Source organism: Phalacrocorax aristotelis, chromosome 1 (genome assembly GCF_949628215.1).
Source record: "Phalacrocorax aristotelis chromosome 1, bGulAri2.1, whole genome shotgun sequence".
NCBI classification, from domain to species: Eukaryota; Metazoa; Chordata; class Aves; order Suliformes; family Phalacrocoracidae; genus Phalacrocorax; species Phalacrocorax aristotelis.
In genome coordinates, this window is record NC_134276.1 from 131,935,771 (window position 1) to 131,955,150 (window position 19,380).

General features: G+C 38.9%; 1 protein-coding gene across 2 annotated transcripts in view; it reads right to left on the bottom strand.

The window, feature by feature from the left end:
• The window catches only part of MAN1A2 (mannosidase alpha class 1A member 2), a 143,504-nt gene that overhangs the window by 21,953 nt on the left and 102,171 nt on the right, over window positions 1-19,380 (bottom strand). For both annotated transcript variants that reach the window (XM_075107946.1, XM_075107949.1), the window contains exons 9-10: window positions 9,568-9,683; window positions 2,741-2,960 (exon numbers count right to left, since the gene is read on the bottom strand). In XM_075107946.1, coding sequence (XP_074964047.1) covers window positions 2,741-2,960; window positions 9,568-9,683 — 336 coding nt within the window. The remainder of the gene's footprint in view (window positions 1-2,740; window positions 2,961-9,567; window positions 9,684-19,380) is intronic.

The window sequence follows — 19,380 nt, forward strand, 5'->3', positions numbered from 1 at the left end:
AATTGATGAGAGGGGAAAGTGACCAGAGAGGATACTATTATTGCCTTAAAAAAATCCTAATACATTAAGAATCTCCAGCCACATGTGTCATGGCAGATAATCACCTCAATGCTAAATAGTCACGTGGACTGTCACTGCAAGACAAGAGTATTTTACTTATTATCACCCCGGTAAAATCTGTCCAGATCAAAGTTACTCTAATGGACTTTATCGGAAAACCCAGAAGTCCTGGACCCTAAATCATCTGCCATGTCACAATGTGTATTTATTTATGCAAGACATGGAAAGCATGATTTCAAACCAGAATTTTAGGAGATGGTATTCCATGATTTAGATGACATTACTGTAAAGATAGAAGCAAAATCGGAATTTAATTTGCCTGAAGCTTTCTGAAATATCAAATTCTTTTTTTTTTTTAAACAGGGTTTCATACCTGCAGTATATGCAACGGGTTGTTAAGAGTTGGCAATATAATGCCCTTTTCCAGAAGTGCTTTATTCTGTGAAATTCTGTTTAGATCTTGCTGACACTGGACCTTGAAACAGCATTTTTTTTCCTCATGCTCATCCCTTATGGAAATTTAGGTTACTTCTTAAAGTAGCATTTTTATACCAAAATATTATACACCCAGGCATATACTGCAGCTTATTATGAGCAACCCTGGAAAGACGCATGAAAGGACAGCTCTGGTTGGTTTATCTGAAGAGCTCTCTATCCTCAACACAAAGCCTCAGCACTTTGGAGTCTCCTTTGTGGACACCAAATGGGTCAAGAGTTCTCCCACGGCTATAGGAGAAAGAGATCAGGTTCTCCCCTTTGCCGACTGAAACGTAAACCTATCAGCTGAACCAGGATGACTGACTGCCCTCTGAAAGTGAGTTTTTCTGTAACCAGCTATTTCTGTTATTAAAGTGTACAATTATGTCTCAAATCCTGCTGTTAAAGCATAATGAAGTTGACATTTTGCACATAGAAGTTCTTTGTTTTCTCTGAAAAATCACTCCAGGCAAAAAAAACCCCCAAAACACTACCACCACAACACAAAGAAAAACATACCCCTGCACCCAAAACCAACCAACCAAAATCCACATTCTTGAGACTGCATGACTGAACAAAACTAGGGCATTGCAAATTTATAGCTGTCTGTACAACTTCCAGTCTGTTTCTTGCATGCGTGTGTTCTTATACAGTCATTAAATATGTAACCAAAACTTTTATCCCCCCTATCTTTTGACTTATTTAGGGTACAAGATCAACATCTAAAGGAATAAAATTAGGACTGCACAAACAACTATAAATTTAGCACTGCTTATTTTTAAGCGTGTATTAAACATTTAAATGCAGTTTTTCATAATGCAACAAAGGCTACTATGTCCTACCTTTTTCCTTAAGCATCCTAATATTTTTCCTTCTCCTTTTTTTTTCATGCTGATGCTACCCAGGTAGAGGTATCACTCATGTGATTGAATTCTTTAAAATGACAGGCAATTATACAATGATACTATGTAATCCTGGGAATAAATGCATGAACTCTCATCTTAAAACTGCTTGAGTTTTAGTTACCGTTACTTTTTTTCTAGGAAGTTATTTCAGAAGCTCACTTCTCTGATGGCTACACAAAGCTATTTCCAATTTCCAACCTGCATTTATTCATGGTGAGCTTACAAATCTTCTTCTGGGTACAGCTGTGTTGTTTATATCTTAAAATAACTCTATCTCTTTTCAGTGTTTACCCCTTGAGAAGACAACAAATTTATTCCCTTCTTTAGCATTATTCTTGTAGTCTGAGCAGGCCGACCTCTCTTATTCTCCCACTGTAAGATAAAAGCTCTGTTGCTCTAATCATTCTGTTGGTCCTTCTCTTTATTTGTTCTGCTTGAAATTCAGATTTGTACAGCGTATTCTGGATGATAAATTATACATGCCTTCTAAGGCAGTGTTAATATTCTCTAATCCCTGCTGAAAATTCTTCACCTGATACAGACTAGGACTGCACTGGCATTTTTCAGTTCCTAGTTTAGAGAAAGAGCTTCTGTCTTCTTTCCAGTGAACTTCTTATTTCTGACAGTCCAGTCCTCAAGATCTTCCTGTTCAGTATTCTGAGACTCTTCTGTTTTAATTGTGCCTTATGACTTTACAGCCACTCTAAGTGTAATCAGCACACTTCAACTTTATGCATCAAGGTCACTATTAAAGATGTAAATTAAACCTGGTCCAAAAGACTAAACTTGAGAAACTTCCAGCCCAACAACGAAGTCTGATAATGCCTCCTCACTAGTCAGGTCTTTGGCCATCTCAGTCTGCATATTAATCTTCATCCTCTCTAGTTTAATTGTACTTACCCAGAATGTACTACTGCTAAAACGAGTAAAAGGTGTATTTACAAATTTTTCACTCTACATAACTGTAGAACAGTATATATGAAATTAAAACTGCCTTACATATCTGGGAGGACAAGAGTTCACACACATTTCTTCCTCTTCTCTGCATCCATATAAGCTATCTTAGCTGACTGATGCAAAAACAGAGATAAATGTGCAGGAAGGGACCACAAAGTCTGGTTTTACTTTTACTCACCATGATGTAGATCTGAAGTAAATACACAGATGTTAAAAAAATTATACTGGTATAAAAACAGTGCATGTTAGACAAGGCATAGGTCCATAACAAATCTTAAAAGTAATTACAACAATTTCTGTATTTCAACTACGGAAATAACTAGATTAGCAAAATATCTTACTTGTTCTGTCATATGACTCATGACACGTATGTGCAATTTCAGCTCCAAGTTGCAAATAATGTCCAGCTTTATCATCTCTGGAACCATCTGCGCCAAGGGCAAACATTCCCCCTGCAAAGCAGGTCAAATGGCCCATCTTTCTCTCAAGGTGCCCGTTCTTCCACTCCCCAATGAAGGTCAGTCCTCCATTGGACTTTCTGATGAGATGTTTTTCTATGGCCTACAAGAAGATTAAGAGGACTTTCAAACACTATTTCACATGCAAGTTTTACATGCCAACTCTCCTTCAAAGAATAAAGTACTGTTTTCAAAACAAAAAGAATCATCTTTCAAATTCACTTCTGAGCACGACAGGAACAAACAGCTATAAGAACATAATTTCAATGCGCACAAAAAAAATCCTAACTGCCAAACGATGCTAATGAGATCAAACATAGGAAAATCATGACATAGGTAACACTGCACTTTTAGATGAGAATTCAACACATATTTTATGGCTAAACAATATTTGTCTACCTGTTATCTCTAAGAAGTACCTATTTATTCTGCTGTACAGTCTATACATACTCAGAAAATATATCCACATTAGAAATTTTTGGTCAGCCACAAATGTAAAGGCAGCACTGGTACTCTCAGTCAGTCTTTAATAGGAAGTGACAGGAATGCTCCAGCCACCTTCTAGCTGATCCTCCATAGCAGCTTTCTGATTGCATGTGGTCAAAGGATGGGTGTGGGTTAGAGCAGCTGTTCACAAAAAAACATTATTATTTTTACAGGTGAGGCAACTGCTGCTTTTTCTTTGCACATTTGTTGTCGCTTGTGACTTATAAATGGTATTCTTCTGGTAGTAAGAATGAGAATAGCTGACCTAACTTTCCAAAGGTTGTAAACTACATGGAGCAACACATTTACTTAAGCCTCTTTCAGAGAGGTTCACAATCCCTACCAATCTATTGCAGTTTTTCTTTAACTAGAATCTCATTACAGTTTGAGTCCTATAATAATAAAGACAATTATCATCTTTGCCATGGAGACATTACTCCTATCTTCTTTCCAGAAATCTTTGTACTTCCACACATAACCATCTGATCGGTTTACAACTTCCTTCTAAGTGCATGACCCATGACTCGTCAGAGTACTCCAAGGCCGATTAGAGCTGAAGGATTAAAGTGCCATTAAAAAAGCATTTACTACTCTCCTCACCACCCACAAGATCTATTACAGAAGTGAATTCCTACCGTCCTCCATTACTTTCCTGGTACCTACAACAAATTACACTCCAAATGTCCACAACTGTATTTTGCACTAAAACTAGATGTACTGAGAACACACAGGCAGAGGATCTTGCATATAACTAAAACAGTTAAAGATGTGAAGGTTGTGCCTGCTGCACACAGTTGTCTCCTTGCTCTCTATGCAGTGCAAACTATGCAGTTTGCTACAATACAGATTCAAGCAATAACTACACAGATTAATTGCTTGCAACATGTAATTCAGGTTTAAAACTGGACAGTGAAATAGCTTTTCCCTGTAACTAAAAAAATGATGTGAGACTGTCTTTTGTTCCCAATAAAATGGACAAATGAAAAGCTTCAAGCTCTTCTGTGATTATAGTAGGTATTTCAACTTTTTTTTTTTTTAAGCTGACGCTTAAGTGATACAGGACTGTTACAGCAGCTGTATTGAATCCAGCGATATTTGATAACACAGAAGTCCTCCATCCAGGTACTGAAATAACATCTGACAGACTTCCAAAGTTTTCTTCAACAAAAAACTTTGCTAAAAACAAAATAATTGAAATTGCCGTTAGAAAAGGCAGAATTTTTAGGATTAGGAGCCTTATCTGGGGAAGATGATAATATAAACAGTAATCTGAAATAGTCATGTTTCTGAATATGTATGAGTTTCTGTATCGTTTTCTGGACATGTTCTTGACTTGAGATGCTGCAGTGCTTACAGCAGCTTTTCTGAATGGTTACAGTGATGTGAATCTACTCCTCAGCCATGTAGCCAGTGGAGGTGTGGTAGTCCCCATACGGCCAAGGTGAATGTACTAGCTAAAAGCCAGTGCAGTGGATTACTGGGAGAAGATTGCAATATCATCAGTAGGGCCCTGCTCCTTACTTGCACTGTGGACTGAGACATCATTTGGATGGTGAAATTTCTCCACTGTCCTCTGTTGAGCCTGGGTATTCTGAAGGTAATAAAAGAGAAGTGCTGGTCTGCATTCCTGTTGGGTTAATTTCTTCACTAATACCACTGACAGATCTGAAGTTTGTGCTTATGGCAGGATCCAGCAAGAACACAGAAATAATTGACAGAGCAGAAACTCACAAGTCTCTGACAGCTGCCAGAGTGGTTGTCTAATAATCATGCAAATTGGCACCAAGGACTGGCATGATACCATGGCTTCTGCTGCTGGGAGCCTGATGTGGTCACCTGTACAAGCCTCATTTGTTCTGAAAGTATTGTTATAGGAAAGATTGGGTCTGCCAAAAATTCTGCTACTGAAGATGATACTAAGAACTGTAGCATTAGCTCTGTTGATTCAATTATCCTAGACTGTGGCAAAACTGACATTATGATGATTATAGGATTTTTTTTCACCATATGGTACATAAAAGTTGAGGAGTCCTTTTGAAAGAAAAGCCACTTTTACTATGAAGTGCAAGAAGGCCTAAAAGGGTTTGGATTATTTGTTTCCTGGAGGAAACATTTTTTTTTCCAAATGTTGTATGACATTCCCTTTTGAATTGTATCTTTTTATGATTTTGTAACTGTTGAAGAGTAAATGGTTGCAGAAGCATTTCCAGGGGGACAAAATCGCTGTGGCTGACACCAGGAGAGCCAGAAAAGGCAAAATTTACACACTGCTCCATGAGCTACTCCTTCACTCTAGACTTGCTTTCAGGGTTTGACTGCAGAACATCATCTAGGTGCAACATTCCCTTCTTCTGAACAGATAACACATCTTCTGAACTTGAATGTCACTGTCTTGTATAAGGGGTAGTTTCTGAAATCTGAAAATCAAATTGTCAGCTACTTAATTAGTAAGTTACATCTTAAGAGTCACAAAGGAAGCATCCCCAAACAGAAAATAAATGCAACCCTCTCAAAATACTTCATTTATACAACCACCCACTGCTTGCTAACTGTATAAGAAGGACAATAATTAACAAGGAACAGCTGGGCATCACTGGGAGCACTGCCTAGTGGACAACAAAAGCTTGAGCAGGTTGGGACAGATGTGACATTTGTATCCTGGGCTGGATGCCTGGGCCCACAGAGCCACGTCCAGCTGGACCGTTGAGTAGTATACACGCACTAGAGTGGACATGTATACTTAAGCTGCCAAAGAAAAGACTTAGTTCACATCAACTAAGAGATTAACTACTAGAAGAAGCTTCCTTTTTCTGTGAAATGCCCAAAACAATAGACCATGATGTGAAAACAGAATGTTTCTATCTGATGTTCATGTTTTCTGTGATTTTCATGACTACAAAACCCCAGCATTTTCTGAGCTGCCTTGCAGCAGTACTTGCTCTGTTGTAATACTCAAACACAGTGCTGAATCCTTTTAGCTACCTAACACTGTGCAGTAAGAAAGAGTGAGGACCAAATTTGTGAGCGGAAGACATTAGACTACTCAAGGCAACAGATCAGAAGGAAGCTTCCCTGTCCTCCAGCTGATGTGAGAAGGAGAAAAGACACTTTAAACCAGACTATCTGGGAGGTCCACATGATGACGTTGAAAGCAGAGTTGAGAGGCCTGTCCTCAATATTTATCATCACAAAAAAACTCTCAACAACTCTCACAATTTCAGCTTTTATCTTAGCTGTGAATCTACATACCAGGACATAGAAATGAAGTGTCCTTTACAGTGGAAGACTTCACTAATGTTATGTAGCATGGAGAGGTCATGGATACAGAACTTGTTCATACTCTTGTCACTGAGTATGTTGTGACCTGGGTAAGGCTTCATATCCATGGATTGGAAATCATAACATCTGAAAAAGAGATGCTGTCATCTTTCTTCCTCTTAATACCTCCAAGTAATGGGATATCACCGCCTACTGCAAGACCTGAGGGTGAGGGTATGGTTGTCTATCTTCCACTCTCCCCCTTGTAACAAGCTAAGGGAGTGAAGTGTGGTTGGGCAGAGACCTTCTTTTAGACTGGTGGGTGCTGAGAACATTTCCAACTCTGTGCTATGAGTGGGAAGAATGTATTTTACACCCTTCCCCTTCTGCTTGCATAAACAACACAAAGAGCTTTTGCTCCAAGTTTTGAAAAACAAAGAGTAAGAAGTGTCAGCTATGGAGGAAGACCTATGTTATGCGCAACAACAAAAGAACGGTAAGGGCATGGGATCTTAAAAATATTTTAAGATTTGAAATAAAAATTCAAATTGCAATTAAGTAAAACAAATCCTACTTACTGACTCTTTGCCCATGTCTTTCAATGTGAAGCAGGACCTGGGATAAACACCAACCGTGAACCAAAAGGATGTTTCACAATGCATAAATCAGTATGGTTCATGCAGATTCAAATGTACATGGGTGGGTTTAGCTGAGAGAAAGCCAAAGAGGAAACCACCTGATGCTTGCACCGCAGGTCATATCACACATGAAGCTGGAGCAGCTCAGCTCTTTCTCCCTCCTATCTACAGTGTGTTTTCATCTGGTCCCAAATTTACTTTGCTGTGTCTCCATCAAGAGACAGAGATTTGCCCATAAAAAAATGTTCGTGAGACTGGGCTTACAGTGAAGAGGATGAAAAGCATGGTTTACTTCCTCTAATTTTGAAGTGCTCACAGTTCAGGAATCAAGATAAAATATTTCAACAGTAACCACAATGGATGTTAAACCCACAGGACCTACTAAACTGTATTTTAGTCTATTAAAAGTACTCAACTAATGTTTTGAACTACTGATGTTGACATTAGTAAACCATGGAAAGCTAAGGAAGTTCAAAAGGACTGGGAAACAGCTGATGCTTTAACAGTATTTTAAAAGGTTAATAGAACAACCATATAAAAAGAATGATGTGGTTGCAAAAATAAATGTTTGATTGACAAATGCGTGCTGGTATTAAGAACATTAGGAATTTCCGGAATTTCCTGGGTATTGTACAAAATATTAGTTCTAAACAAACTCAAGGCAGTACATATGAAGTGGATTAAAAGTTGGCTTTCTAGAACAGTTCAAAGTAAAACAAAAACCAGTGAAAAATCCTCAGCCCTTCAAGATTCTGCAAAGATACTTTTATTCAGTGCTAAGCAGCATTTCTACCAATGATCTGCAAGAAATAAATGCTAAAAAAATTTGCAGATGACAAAATTTGATGGAGCTATAGACAGTGATAAAGGAAAGGTCAGTCCTGTAAAATCATTCAGAACAGGTGACAAAATGGGTTTTGACTGAACAATTGTATATTAATAGAGATAAGGCCACACACTGAGGAATTGGGAATGTAAATCACAGTAGCAGGAAAGCAGTAAATCAAAAAGACTACAACCAACTTCAGGGTAAAAGCAACTGGAAAGTGGATGACAGTGTGAGGCAAAGGTTAAGAGTGCAAACACAGCTCTTGGCTGGGTAAAGAGGGGAATACTGAGAAGAAACCAGGCAATGACATATTAGAAGAACCATTACACTCTTGTTTCCATACTGAAGACACTGGAAAGTACTTAGGAAAAAAGCTTAAGAAATAATTCAAAATCTGTTTTATATTGTGAGACTAAAGAAAAGAACGCATCTCCCCTTCAGGAGAGAACGCTTACTGTGTCTTTGTTAGTAACCAGCTACATGATGCAGATAACCCTTTAAAACAATGTAGGGAAGGAAAAAGTTCAAGTAGATGAAAGCCAAATTAATCAAATTCAGGTCAGGAATGAGACATGTTACAGCTTCAAAGCAATTTTGGACTTGAACTTTCACTATATATCTTTTAAAATGTGAATTTTGAGAATACCAAAACCAGGTGTTTTCCTTTAGGAGGCTGACTGCACTAAAACTAAGCTTTAAAAGCTTGTGTTGAAAGAAACACAGCATGCACAGAGCATGGAACAAATTAGGCACCAAGCACGTATCTGCACTTGGACAAGACTACACAGTCACTGCTGCTGTTGGTACCACAGCTAACTCGAATAAAACTAGCTTAGTTATTCTCTATGTGTCTTAAGAGTAGCATAGTCATACTGGCATATATGGGCACAAGTGAGCCTGATGAACGAAGATGCCTGTGTATGGGGAAACTAAGAAAATACGAGCTGGGCAGCATAAAGCTCAGAGCCACCACAAAAAGGCCCCCATCTCAAATCCCACTGAACCATCCTGTCATAATGCCCTGCTTGGGCAAGCACTACTTGATCTGTGAGAGGGAGCAAGACCATATCATAAAAGAACCACAGAGCAAGGAATAGGTATGAACTACATTTTACAAGATAAATATGGAATGTAACATCCAAATGTTTTAGAAAATAATTCAAAGACTAAAACAATTCAGGACTTGGTCTCCTAGAATGATTCGGAACACTTGGTCGCTCTGCACACATCTTAGGGTTGTTAGATCTCTTTCTTACAGCTTGGGCTTTTACATGATACCATTTTGGACAAGCTGATTATTTTTAGCACAATAATCTGCATCAGATGTGTTCCACAATAATACTTTTTAAAGTACTCAGAGTGAAAGCTAGTATTATTCATCACTTGATTTCTTAAAACTTACATAATCAAAACCAGTCTTGTGGTTTGTTTTTTTTAATAAGTATTAAAGATGGTTTTTAAGTTTCACTGTATGGGAAAACGCGATGAATTATAATCACCTCAATTGCATCGTCGTACATTTTCCTTGCCTCCGTGTCCATCTTGTCTGACATAAGCCAGGCTTTCAATAAATATTCATAAAAACTGTCTCCCAGCCCGCCCACGGATGTGTGATCTGTAGGAGGGAAAGAGGAAAAAAAAAAATTGAAGTTGTTATATAATAGCACCTTAAATTTATACAAAATACAAACCTAGGTTTTTAAGGTCTACTGTTGTAGAATTATCAATATTTTAAGCCTTTAGCAGGACAAGGCTGCACTGTATTCCCTATCCCCTCCAAACTTACTTCATAAACATGGAACTGTATGTTTTTGCTGCTTGTCCTTTTGCACAGGCTATCCCTCATATCAAAAATGTAATTTAACCTCTGTTTTTAACTTCATTCCACAGAACCTAACTGTTTTGCTGCTAGGTCTTGGGAGTGTTTTTTTGTTTGTTTGTTTTTTGTTTTTTTTAAAATATATGTAAAGAAGTATATATAAAAAAACATGAGATCTCTGTATCCAGGATGCAACCAGGTCACATGGCTGGCTATGAACTGCCATGAACTACAGAGAATCCAAAATTTCCAGGAGATTTTAATTTTCAACAAGGTAGTTACTTAACAGATCAATGAATTTCTCAAAGTAAATGTTCTTATTTAAACTATTCCAGTCAAAAGGGAGGCAAATTGCCTCTGCAGTGTACAAATAAAGCCCTGCTCTGTTCCATGGTACCTGAGCAGCCATGCAGAGCCATGTCACGTGCTATAGGGTAAGGCTGCCTGACTATTAGAATCCACCACCACATAAACTGGACCCCCCAACACGCAGATTTCTCTTTTGTAACATTTTTTCTTGCAGAAGTTGCATTTCAGATGCGAAGTCAGTGCTTTCTGTGCTGACAGACCACATAAGAACCTATCTACATTTCTCTTTGGGTGAACTATCATACATCCCCACGTAAAAGCCTACTGATGGTCTGACTCAGTCTCAGAGCTCCTGCTCCAACCATGCATGGTAAGCACTCCCTCAGAAGACCCTTCATTCAAAAAGCAGTACACTCTATGAGATTTAATAAGTGACTCCAACCAGAACAGCACATAACCTTTTCTTTCCCAGCGTTACAGCCCCCAAAACGCTGGCACCAGAACAGTCTTAGCCTGCTGAAGGAAATGTTTAAAACCAACTTGTCACAATGCCAGAAATTCACTGCCCTAAGCATGGCTGTTATAGTCATGTAAGTTCCCTTTTACTGGGTGGAAAAAAGAAAATATATGGTACTTCCTTTTCCAAAGTACCTCAAAAAAGTGGTATTATCCAGTCTGTCTGGAATAAAGGTATAAAAGAGAGGTTGGAGGTCTCCTTCTGTTGCTTCTTCCTCCAAGCACTGTCCTGTCCCAGCATGTCTGCTTGTCTCTAAAGATGCGAGTAGGAGGTTAGAGCTGGCAGATGCTTCTATCCTAACTTTTCTAGCTGCCTCTTGACCCCTCTGCTACTTACCAAAGAATTTCTAAACAAAGGAAGGAGCAAGTAAAGAGACTGTGGCTTTCCCATTTGGTTTCATGTTGAGAATTTGGAGCAAATTACTTCATGCCCATCTCTTGTATCTCAGTATCTCCTAGACAGCCTTTTCACACCCAGCTACTCAGTGATATAACTACAAACAATGAGTTTTCATAAGCCTTCTAGCTCTGAGCAGTAGGAGGGCATTCAGGTCACGAGTCACTGTCTTCCACAAATGCAAGGGCTAGAAATTACTCCTTCAATGTACAATTACGTTCTCAAGCAGACATAAGAACTAATGGTCTGCGGTTTTCACAAAAAATAAGCAAACCATCCCAGGACTTCAAAGTTACGACTCATGTCAGCACAACTCAGGGACTGTCTTCGCAAGAGATACGGTTTAAAACTACTTTGTTAAGCTGCTACCTCCTCCCCAGTTGAGCTCTGACTCCCCAGTTGAGTCAGCGCTGCTCCTCTGCCAGATTTCTTTCACAGATGCACTCAGTCCCCAACTAGGACAGGGTTGCTGAACCCTCAGCAGAGTTCATCTTGTAGCAGCTCCAGGTGGGTTAGGGGCAGGAAAAAGCAGGAAGATGAGTAGCAAAGGTTTATTTTCTAAACAGAGGAATCTACATTCCAGGTGAGTTTCCAAAGTCAGTTATCAGAAACACACCCCACTTCACATCTACTTCTTCAGGCAGTCATTTGAGAAGTGTCTTTCTCTCCTGTCAACAGCTCTTCTCCTCCTCCACATTCCGTCTCATCCTAGATGAAAGCAGAGGGAAGGCAGGAACCAGTAGCATTGGGACACACAGGACTCAGAGTCATCCCCTGAGAGCCTTTTTTGCACCTTCTTCATGCGTTCAGAGAACAGAGCTGCAAAAGCCTCTCAGATACAGATCCTCGTCCCACTCAGCAAGAGAGAAGCAAACATGGTAAGCCTAAGGACTTCTGAGGGCCTTGGAGCTCCCAGCAGCAGTGTCGTCTTTATTCCTGTTTCGCATCCCTCACCCTAAAGCCTAACTACTAGGAGGTTTCAAGGCTCTTCTCTCATTGAACAGCAGGCTCCTCCACTCCCCAGCTGATGCCTTTCAGTTAGACCAGAGGGTAGACCTGTCAGGAGGACAGCAGCCAGACATTGAGCAGCAGGAAAGGGACAGATGAAGTATTTCTGGTGGTCACACATGATAAGACATCATAGACATATCTTTCACACAGAAGGGAAGCAGTATTTCAAGGGAGCTTGAATGCGTTGAGATACATCTGTCTCTATTTCCCTGACCCCTCCCCGTCTGCAAAAAATAGCAGAAAGAGGGTGGAAGTTTAAAGGAGGCCACTGCAGTAGCTGAACTGAGGTTTAAGCACAGCAAGTTTTCCAACTTCTACAGCTGCATTAACTGCACCCTGGTAAGATCATCTTCAGGTCTTCTGCTAGTGCCAGAAGGCGTCACTAAAGCAGAATTTGCTGCATTTTGTATAAGGACCGTAACTAGAAATGACTGAAAATTAAAACACTTTTTGTGACCGATTACAATGCCTTGACAACTTGCTTGTACCTAGAGTAGAAATGCTCAAGAAATATTTTTAAGATTCCTTAGCAAATATATAGGTGGTGAAAACTTTAGATTTGGGTCATCACATGTAAGTCTCTCCTTTAAAAAAAGCTCCCTACCCAAGCTTATCATCGGAAGGTCCACGATGAGTAGCACTCTCTGCTGCTATTTAAGCTACAGCTCAGATGGATTCAGAGATTTAATTCAGCTCAACTCAAATTGTTTTGCTCATAAAGATGTTTTGCACGTAAAATATTTTGAAGTTTTTCAATCAGCCCTAACCTTGCATGTCAATCCAGAGTACTAAAAAGGAACAACTCGTGATTTGAATAACTGAGTTTACAACAGCGTCTTGGCACTGGGTACTACTCAGTAGACAGCTGTGAAGATAAGTATTGTGTTTAAAATGTTTTTGAGTATTTTTCAAATTTAAAAATGTATTTAATTTTCACATACTTGATCAAGGATTATTTAAGTAACTCTGTCATTTAGAAGTTTCACTGTGAAGAAGTGTTTCACAGTGAAATCCTGAACTAAAATTCTTTCCAGATAAAGACAAATATAGCAAAAAGAACAGAAGTATGAGGGCATATTAAATACGGCAGAAGCCACATATTCTGTTCAATGATATGTATACATTTTTAGAACAGCCATTCCTTCCGAACAAGACACATTAAGATATTTTCTTCATTCCCCATTTTTAAAAATGTAGGCCCAGATGACTGGGCAAATATAAAAGCATTCCAGTCAAGGACTCCTTGGGAAGTCTTATTTTAAAGTAAAAGGCAGAGTAGTTGCAGTTGCAAAGAATACCTTCAACTATTGCAGCCAAAAGCAATTATAAAAAGCCCTGTATTTTTTCTGGTTTGTCACACACCTGAAAGCATGTTGTGTGCAAACCTGTGCAGTCAGCCTGTTTGTAGGCTTCCTCCTTGCCAGAAAGGGCCAAATAAAGTCTTACTAGAAAGACAATGTTTACAGTTCATAGCAACATTTTCACTCAGATACTTCAAAGTATTAACATCCTGTTAGATATTAGAATTTTTCTTCTTAATAAATGGCATGCAATTGAAAAAAATCCAATTGATTTCCTAACAATATTTTACTGAGTTTTTAATTTGTTGATAAAGATCTATATTTAGTCAAATATTGTGTCTCAGCTAATATTCCAAAAAATCATATCCACCTCTTTCCCACAGACTGAGTAGAAGACCTTTTTTAAATTCTTACACCGTCATTAACTAATATTTCTAAAGCTAGTTGTACTCCAAATGATCTTAGTCGTATCAGCAACCCATTAGCTCACTGCTGAAAGAGTCCCCTCTGACAAGAACCAGGACAATAGTTTCACAGCAAACCACAGAAACACACAGCAGGTCAGAAAGAAGCGTACATGCTATCTAACTGAAGTGACAATGAAACTCAGCTTGAAATAGGAGGGAGAGACCGTGGCGCTCTGGTGATTTGTTCTCTGTAAGTGAAATTGTTTCTTTACAAATCTGGGGAGACAAATAAACTTGTTTTTCCTCAGCTCTCTCCTCAGGGCATAGGCCAGCAGGGTTCCCCCTCCTCAAATACAGCTGAGGCACTGCGTGACAGATCTGGTTGTTCTTCCTCTCCAGGACTAATTTTTTGGGATAGTAGTAGATAATAGGGATACTAGGCATTCACATAGCTCATTCTCCTTTCTTGTAGCCAGACCTACCTAACGCTGTAAATAACCTCCTCCACAGCAAGCCAGTTTCTAAATGAACGGCAGTGGTTCCCAAGAATATGTTTATGGCAGCAGACTGCAAGTTGCAAACATGTGCTACTTCCTTTTGTTTACAGGGAAAGTTTGGTTCAGTGAGAAATAAAGTATTTTCCACAACAGCTGAAAGCCCCCTAAAGATAACATTAATAACAAAACCTGCTCTAATGAAGGTCTACCTGCTCTCCAGAGCAAACTTAAGATGTGTAAATTATTTTTAAGCAGATGGATTTAAGTAGTTAACAGCAACTTGATGAGGCAAATTAAGAACAGTTCATGATTTGCTAAACCTTATCTGCTTTGTGCCTTAATTGTTCAATTGTCATTTCTTGGCAAGGAGCAGGAATAAAGAAAGAAGCCAGGCATTGTTTTAAAAGCAGCACATCATGCCAGAACTGATGCTGCAGTCACAACACCTGAGGGTGAGCCTTGGTGTTACCCATGAGCAGATGGGTAGTCAGCCACTGCCCCTTCCTGACCCCAGGGCACATCCTCCCATCCTTGCTTTGCGTCTATAAAGCTTACACATCACCTACCGCACACAGAATGAAAAAGATGAAATAAAATGCTGAGCAGAAGTATGTTTAGCATGCACAGCCTGCCATGCTGAAAAGTGGTGTGGTGAGATAGCATTCTACCAGTATATAAGCACACGCAGGAGACGAGAATCAACTATGCTGACAGTATTTTTAATTCACAAATTTGCAACTATAACACTGATTTAAAGAACAAACAGCTAAAGAACAACCAAGCAAAGAATTAGAAATCTTGCAATATGAAACAGAAACTCAAGTCTTAGAACTGGAGTTGTTACTTATGACTCTAAAGAAAAGGAAAACTAAACTTAAACCTGCCTACAGTGCTATACTACTTTGCAACAAAAGAACAAAGTAGTAGAAGCGGAGGCTGATTTTCCGTAAGGATCACAAACACCGTATCTTTGATAAAGTGCTATTGTAATATGTCACCAAAGGAGTTCAAGAGTGGAAAAGATAAGTGATTGGGAAGCAGTGAAGTGATTAAGCTAATGCTAACTTTCATTGAGAAATCTACACATCCCATCACCATTAGTCATTCTGGGTACCAACTAGCCTTACACTGCAGGAGTTGTCTTTCTCTGTGTAGGAAACTTTTAAAGAATTTCTTTTCTGTTTGTCTTCAGAGCAGCTCTGATGAAATTTCAGTTCAATCTTTACTTCATGTAGTTGGGCTTAGTGGCCCTCAGCTGCTCTAAATAGGTGCAAGTTCCCTTTCTAATCCTTTAATCCAGAAAGCTGAGGCCCTAGAAATTGCAGCTGCTGCAATTCATAGTGGAAATTCAACCTAAGGATGCCATAAGCCATAGTGGATGGCTTAAAAGTGCAAACACTTGTAAATTAACTGCAGCAGAAGCAGCCCTGATAAAAGGAGGTGGAGGTGCAATTTTTACTCAGCTATGAATCATTTATCACTAAGGAACACGTTACCAGCATGAGAATTTTTCTGAAAACATGCAGGTTGCCACATAACAGAACTACAATAAAAGAACATTTAAGGTAGCAAAGCCAAGCATTTATAAGGTAGGAGATAGCTGAACAGACATTGCTTCCTGTTCTACTGTCTGGTGCCACAACAGATTCAAGCAACATGAAAAACCTAGCTTAGCTCCTCCCAAACTGGGGATGTGTGATCACACCTGCTCAGCACACACAACTCTAGGGAATGTAGCAGCTGAACTCTTAAGTACTCCATATGGACAAAGTAGATGTGAATATTTTTCAGAGGCTTGGAAAAATATAGTTTTCAACTCAAGCAGTCCTGAAACAAGTAATTCCCACAGTATTTCATATCCAAAACAAGATGGTTCTTGAGTTTCTTAACTGTACATTTAGAAAAAGACCCAGAATTTAATCTAGGTAGAATCACATTCCACCTCTAACTTCAATTAGAAATGGCTGAAGCATTTTGTCAAAGCTGTTTAAAAAAAAACAAAACCCAAATCAACAAAACAGCTTGAGGCAGACAGAGTATTCCAGTTGGAAGAGTTGAAGTTCAGCAGCTACAAGAAACTGAAAACACAGTCACTTAATGGAAAGTATTAAGCAATCTTAATGGTAAGTGCTAAGAGTTTCTTGTATAGTAAAGTTTAGCAAAATGACTTCCTAGTGTTGTCTGAAAAGCAGATTTGTTGCCCAGTGTGCAAGGAGCCCATAATCACACACTCAGGAGAGACAATGCTTATTTATTTCAGGGTTGCACAAGCCTGGGTGCTTGGTGGTCAAAATCGCAGTAGGTACAGTTAAATGCGCTAGCAACACATAATATTCATCATGCCCCCCAGCTAGTCATAGGTTAGTGTCTTTCTTACTTCATCTTAAAGGTACAGCTCCTTTTAAATTTACTACACGTGCTCAGTGAGTAAGGCGCTTATTTAAGTGGGGGGTTTTCTGGCATATTGACATCATTTTTAGTATTATAATGAGGATAGTTTACCCAAAGGACACTTAGTCCTTATGAAGTTGGCAACATACATAAAAGCATCCTGATTAGTTTTTCTCCGTAAGGTCTAATTGTCCCAGGATGACCTTGGCTAAAGATACTGACTTCATCTGAGGCGGGAGCTTTTCCTTTTATCGGTTTCTCACTCCTTCTCCAAGGATACTGCATGTCTGTTCTTCTAATTAAAGATAGTTTAATGTCCTTTAGTTTTAACATATATGAAGAACATCTTGGCCTAATACAATGTTAGCTAAGTTTCTTCAACATTAGAACTGTAGTGATTATCAAACTAAAGATTAAAATTCTCAAACTTGCACAATTCAAGTGTGTGCAAAGACAACAGAAATAATTTGAAACAGACCAGCAAGGACAACTAGTCCAATTAATACATATATTTAGGTAATTCATGTTGCTAGAACCAAAACACATCTTCAAACTGAATGTAGTTCATGATTCTGTAACGTCAAAGGAGTATCCTAACGTGATATCTTACAACAGGCTCTCCTTTCACACTCAGGAATTCACAGCTGGCCCGAGTATTTTCCTTTCTGTATTCAAACTTCCCTGGAACTTCAAAACATTACATCTGTTATTTATAATTCTGTAAAGATTTAGGTCACCTCTCAGAAGACACGAATTAAAGACCAATCAACTAAATACATCAAGTCCAAGTGTGAAAATTAAAAACACATCAGACCTTTACCTTGGAGCTTTTACTGAAAAGTAAAGTTGCCTTTTATCACCTGACGTTTTCTTTTCCAGATTATTACACTCATGGGGTCACCTGAATGAAGCACACCTGCCTCTCTGCCAAGTTTGGAGTCACTGTAAATCCCACCTGTGCTGGCAGCTTTAACTAAGCTGCTGGAATTTGCAGTGGATTGATGGGAAGGCAGGTACATATTTACCTCTGATATTTTTTTTTAACCTGACAAGGTAGCTGTGAAAACAACAGCTAAGCGGTGGTAACACCTTCTGCCACAACCAGTTCTGCTGTAGGTATGTGCCCGCAAGTCAGAGAGTCCCTTTTGAGTAAATGCTTCTACACAGGGAGATTGACAAGCTCTTAATGCCATTAAAACCTTTAGTTTATTCACCTCCGTCTTCCTATAAGACCTCAGGTCTCTCCTCTACAGATTAAAAAAAAAAAAGAAAAATGGGAGAGAGAAAACCTTTATTAGATTAAATCTAGCCAACATTCATCTATGCAAAATTAGGTAGCAAAACCACTGTCAACAATTTCATCCTCTCCCTTGAGGCTCTGTCAAGAATACTGTAGTTCACATACATATATATACACACACACACATATATAACATGAATGCTGACAGTCAAAAAGAGACTCAAAGAGCAACAAAAGACACCCCCTGTTTTTGATGTACTTATGGATACACCACATGCAATACAAATCCAGGCTACTCTGCATGTTTCTTTCTCCTAGACTTATGTTTATGTGGCTCGTATTTTTCTTCTTATGACAGATGCCTGAAATTGCACATAAAGCTAGCTGAAGCTTTGGTCACTCTTGTAGCTGCTAGGAAATTGTGCTGATTGTAAGACTTACTCAGCCCGTGCTTTATAGCTGAGACTGAGCTACCACACCCTACATTTGGGCTGCATTCATCACTATCCCTCTGTTATTTTTGACCACATAGGCCAAAAAGTGCTCCAGTGTGATCTGCAGTCAAAGACTTGCTATGTCTTCACATAGGTCTCCAAAATGAGAGAGATCCAATGAGATCCAATTTCACCTTCCTGCTACAGGACAGTCCAGCTCCCAGTGGAACTTCATGATTGAATGAACCTCCCAGGAAAATACATTCAATGTCCACTGAACAAAACTATAGACCCTCTTCCCTCAAAACTGGAAGTGTTTATCACGTGACCACCAGAAGGTACATTTCCACACATAAATTAGAATATGAAGTCTTACATACTGAAGACAGAATGAAAGAAATGGACTATTATAGGTCATCAGAAATCTACTAGTGGTCTAAAGAACATCGATATAGACAGCTTAGTGCAAAGCCAACAGATAAGTGATATAGAAGGAATAAACTAAAACCAAATAACTAATAAGGCTGTAACAAGTTTGCAGTCGGACTTTGATAGTAAATTGATAAGTCAAGAACAGTTCAAAAATACCGTTTAGATATATAGAGACCGTAGTACAAAAAGCAACTGTTAAAGAAATAATGAGATTCCACAGGTGCTCAAACTTTAAAAACCTCACAGATCATGTGTCAAAGGATACCCTTTTAGTTTCTAATCAGTTTAAGTTCTCTGTCTTCAAAGCCAACAATTTAAATTCTCAAGAATATCAGGCAGTACCTCAAGACATGCTGGACTCTGTTAATAGAGATTAATTTACTGAATTTACAGTCAGGAAAATAAATGTTAAAGCTGTTGCAGGACAGATTTCAAATTCTAGATACTGATGCATGCTCTAAAAGTACAATTTGGTGGTAGAGCAAAATAAAATATTAATCTCTTTCCACAGCAATGTATGCAAGCACTTTCAAAACCCAGTTACACCATATCCAAATC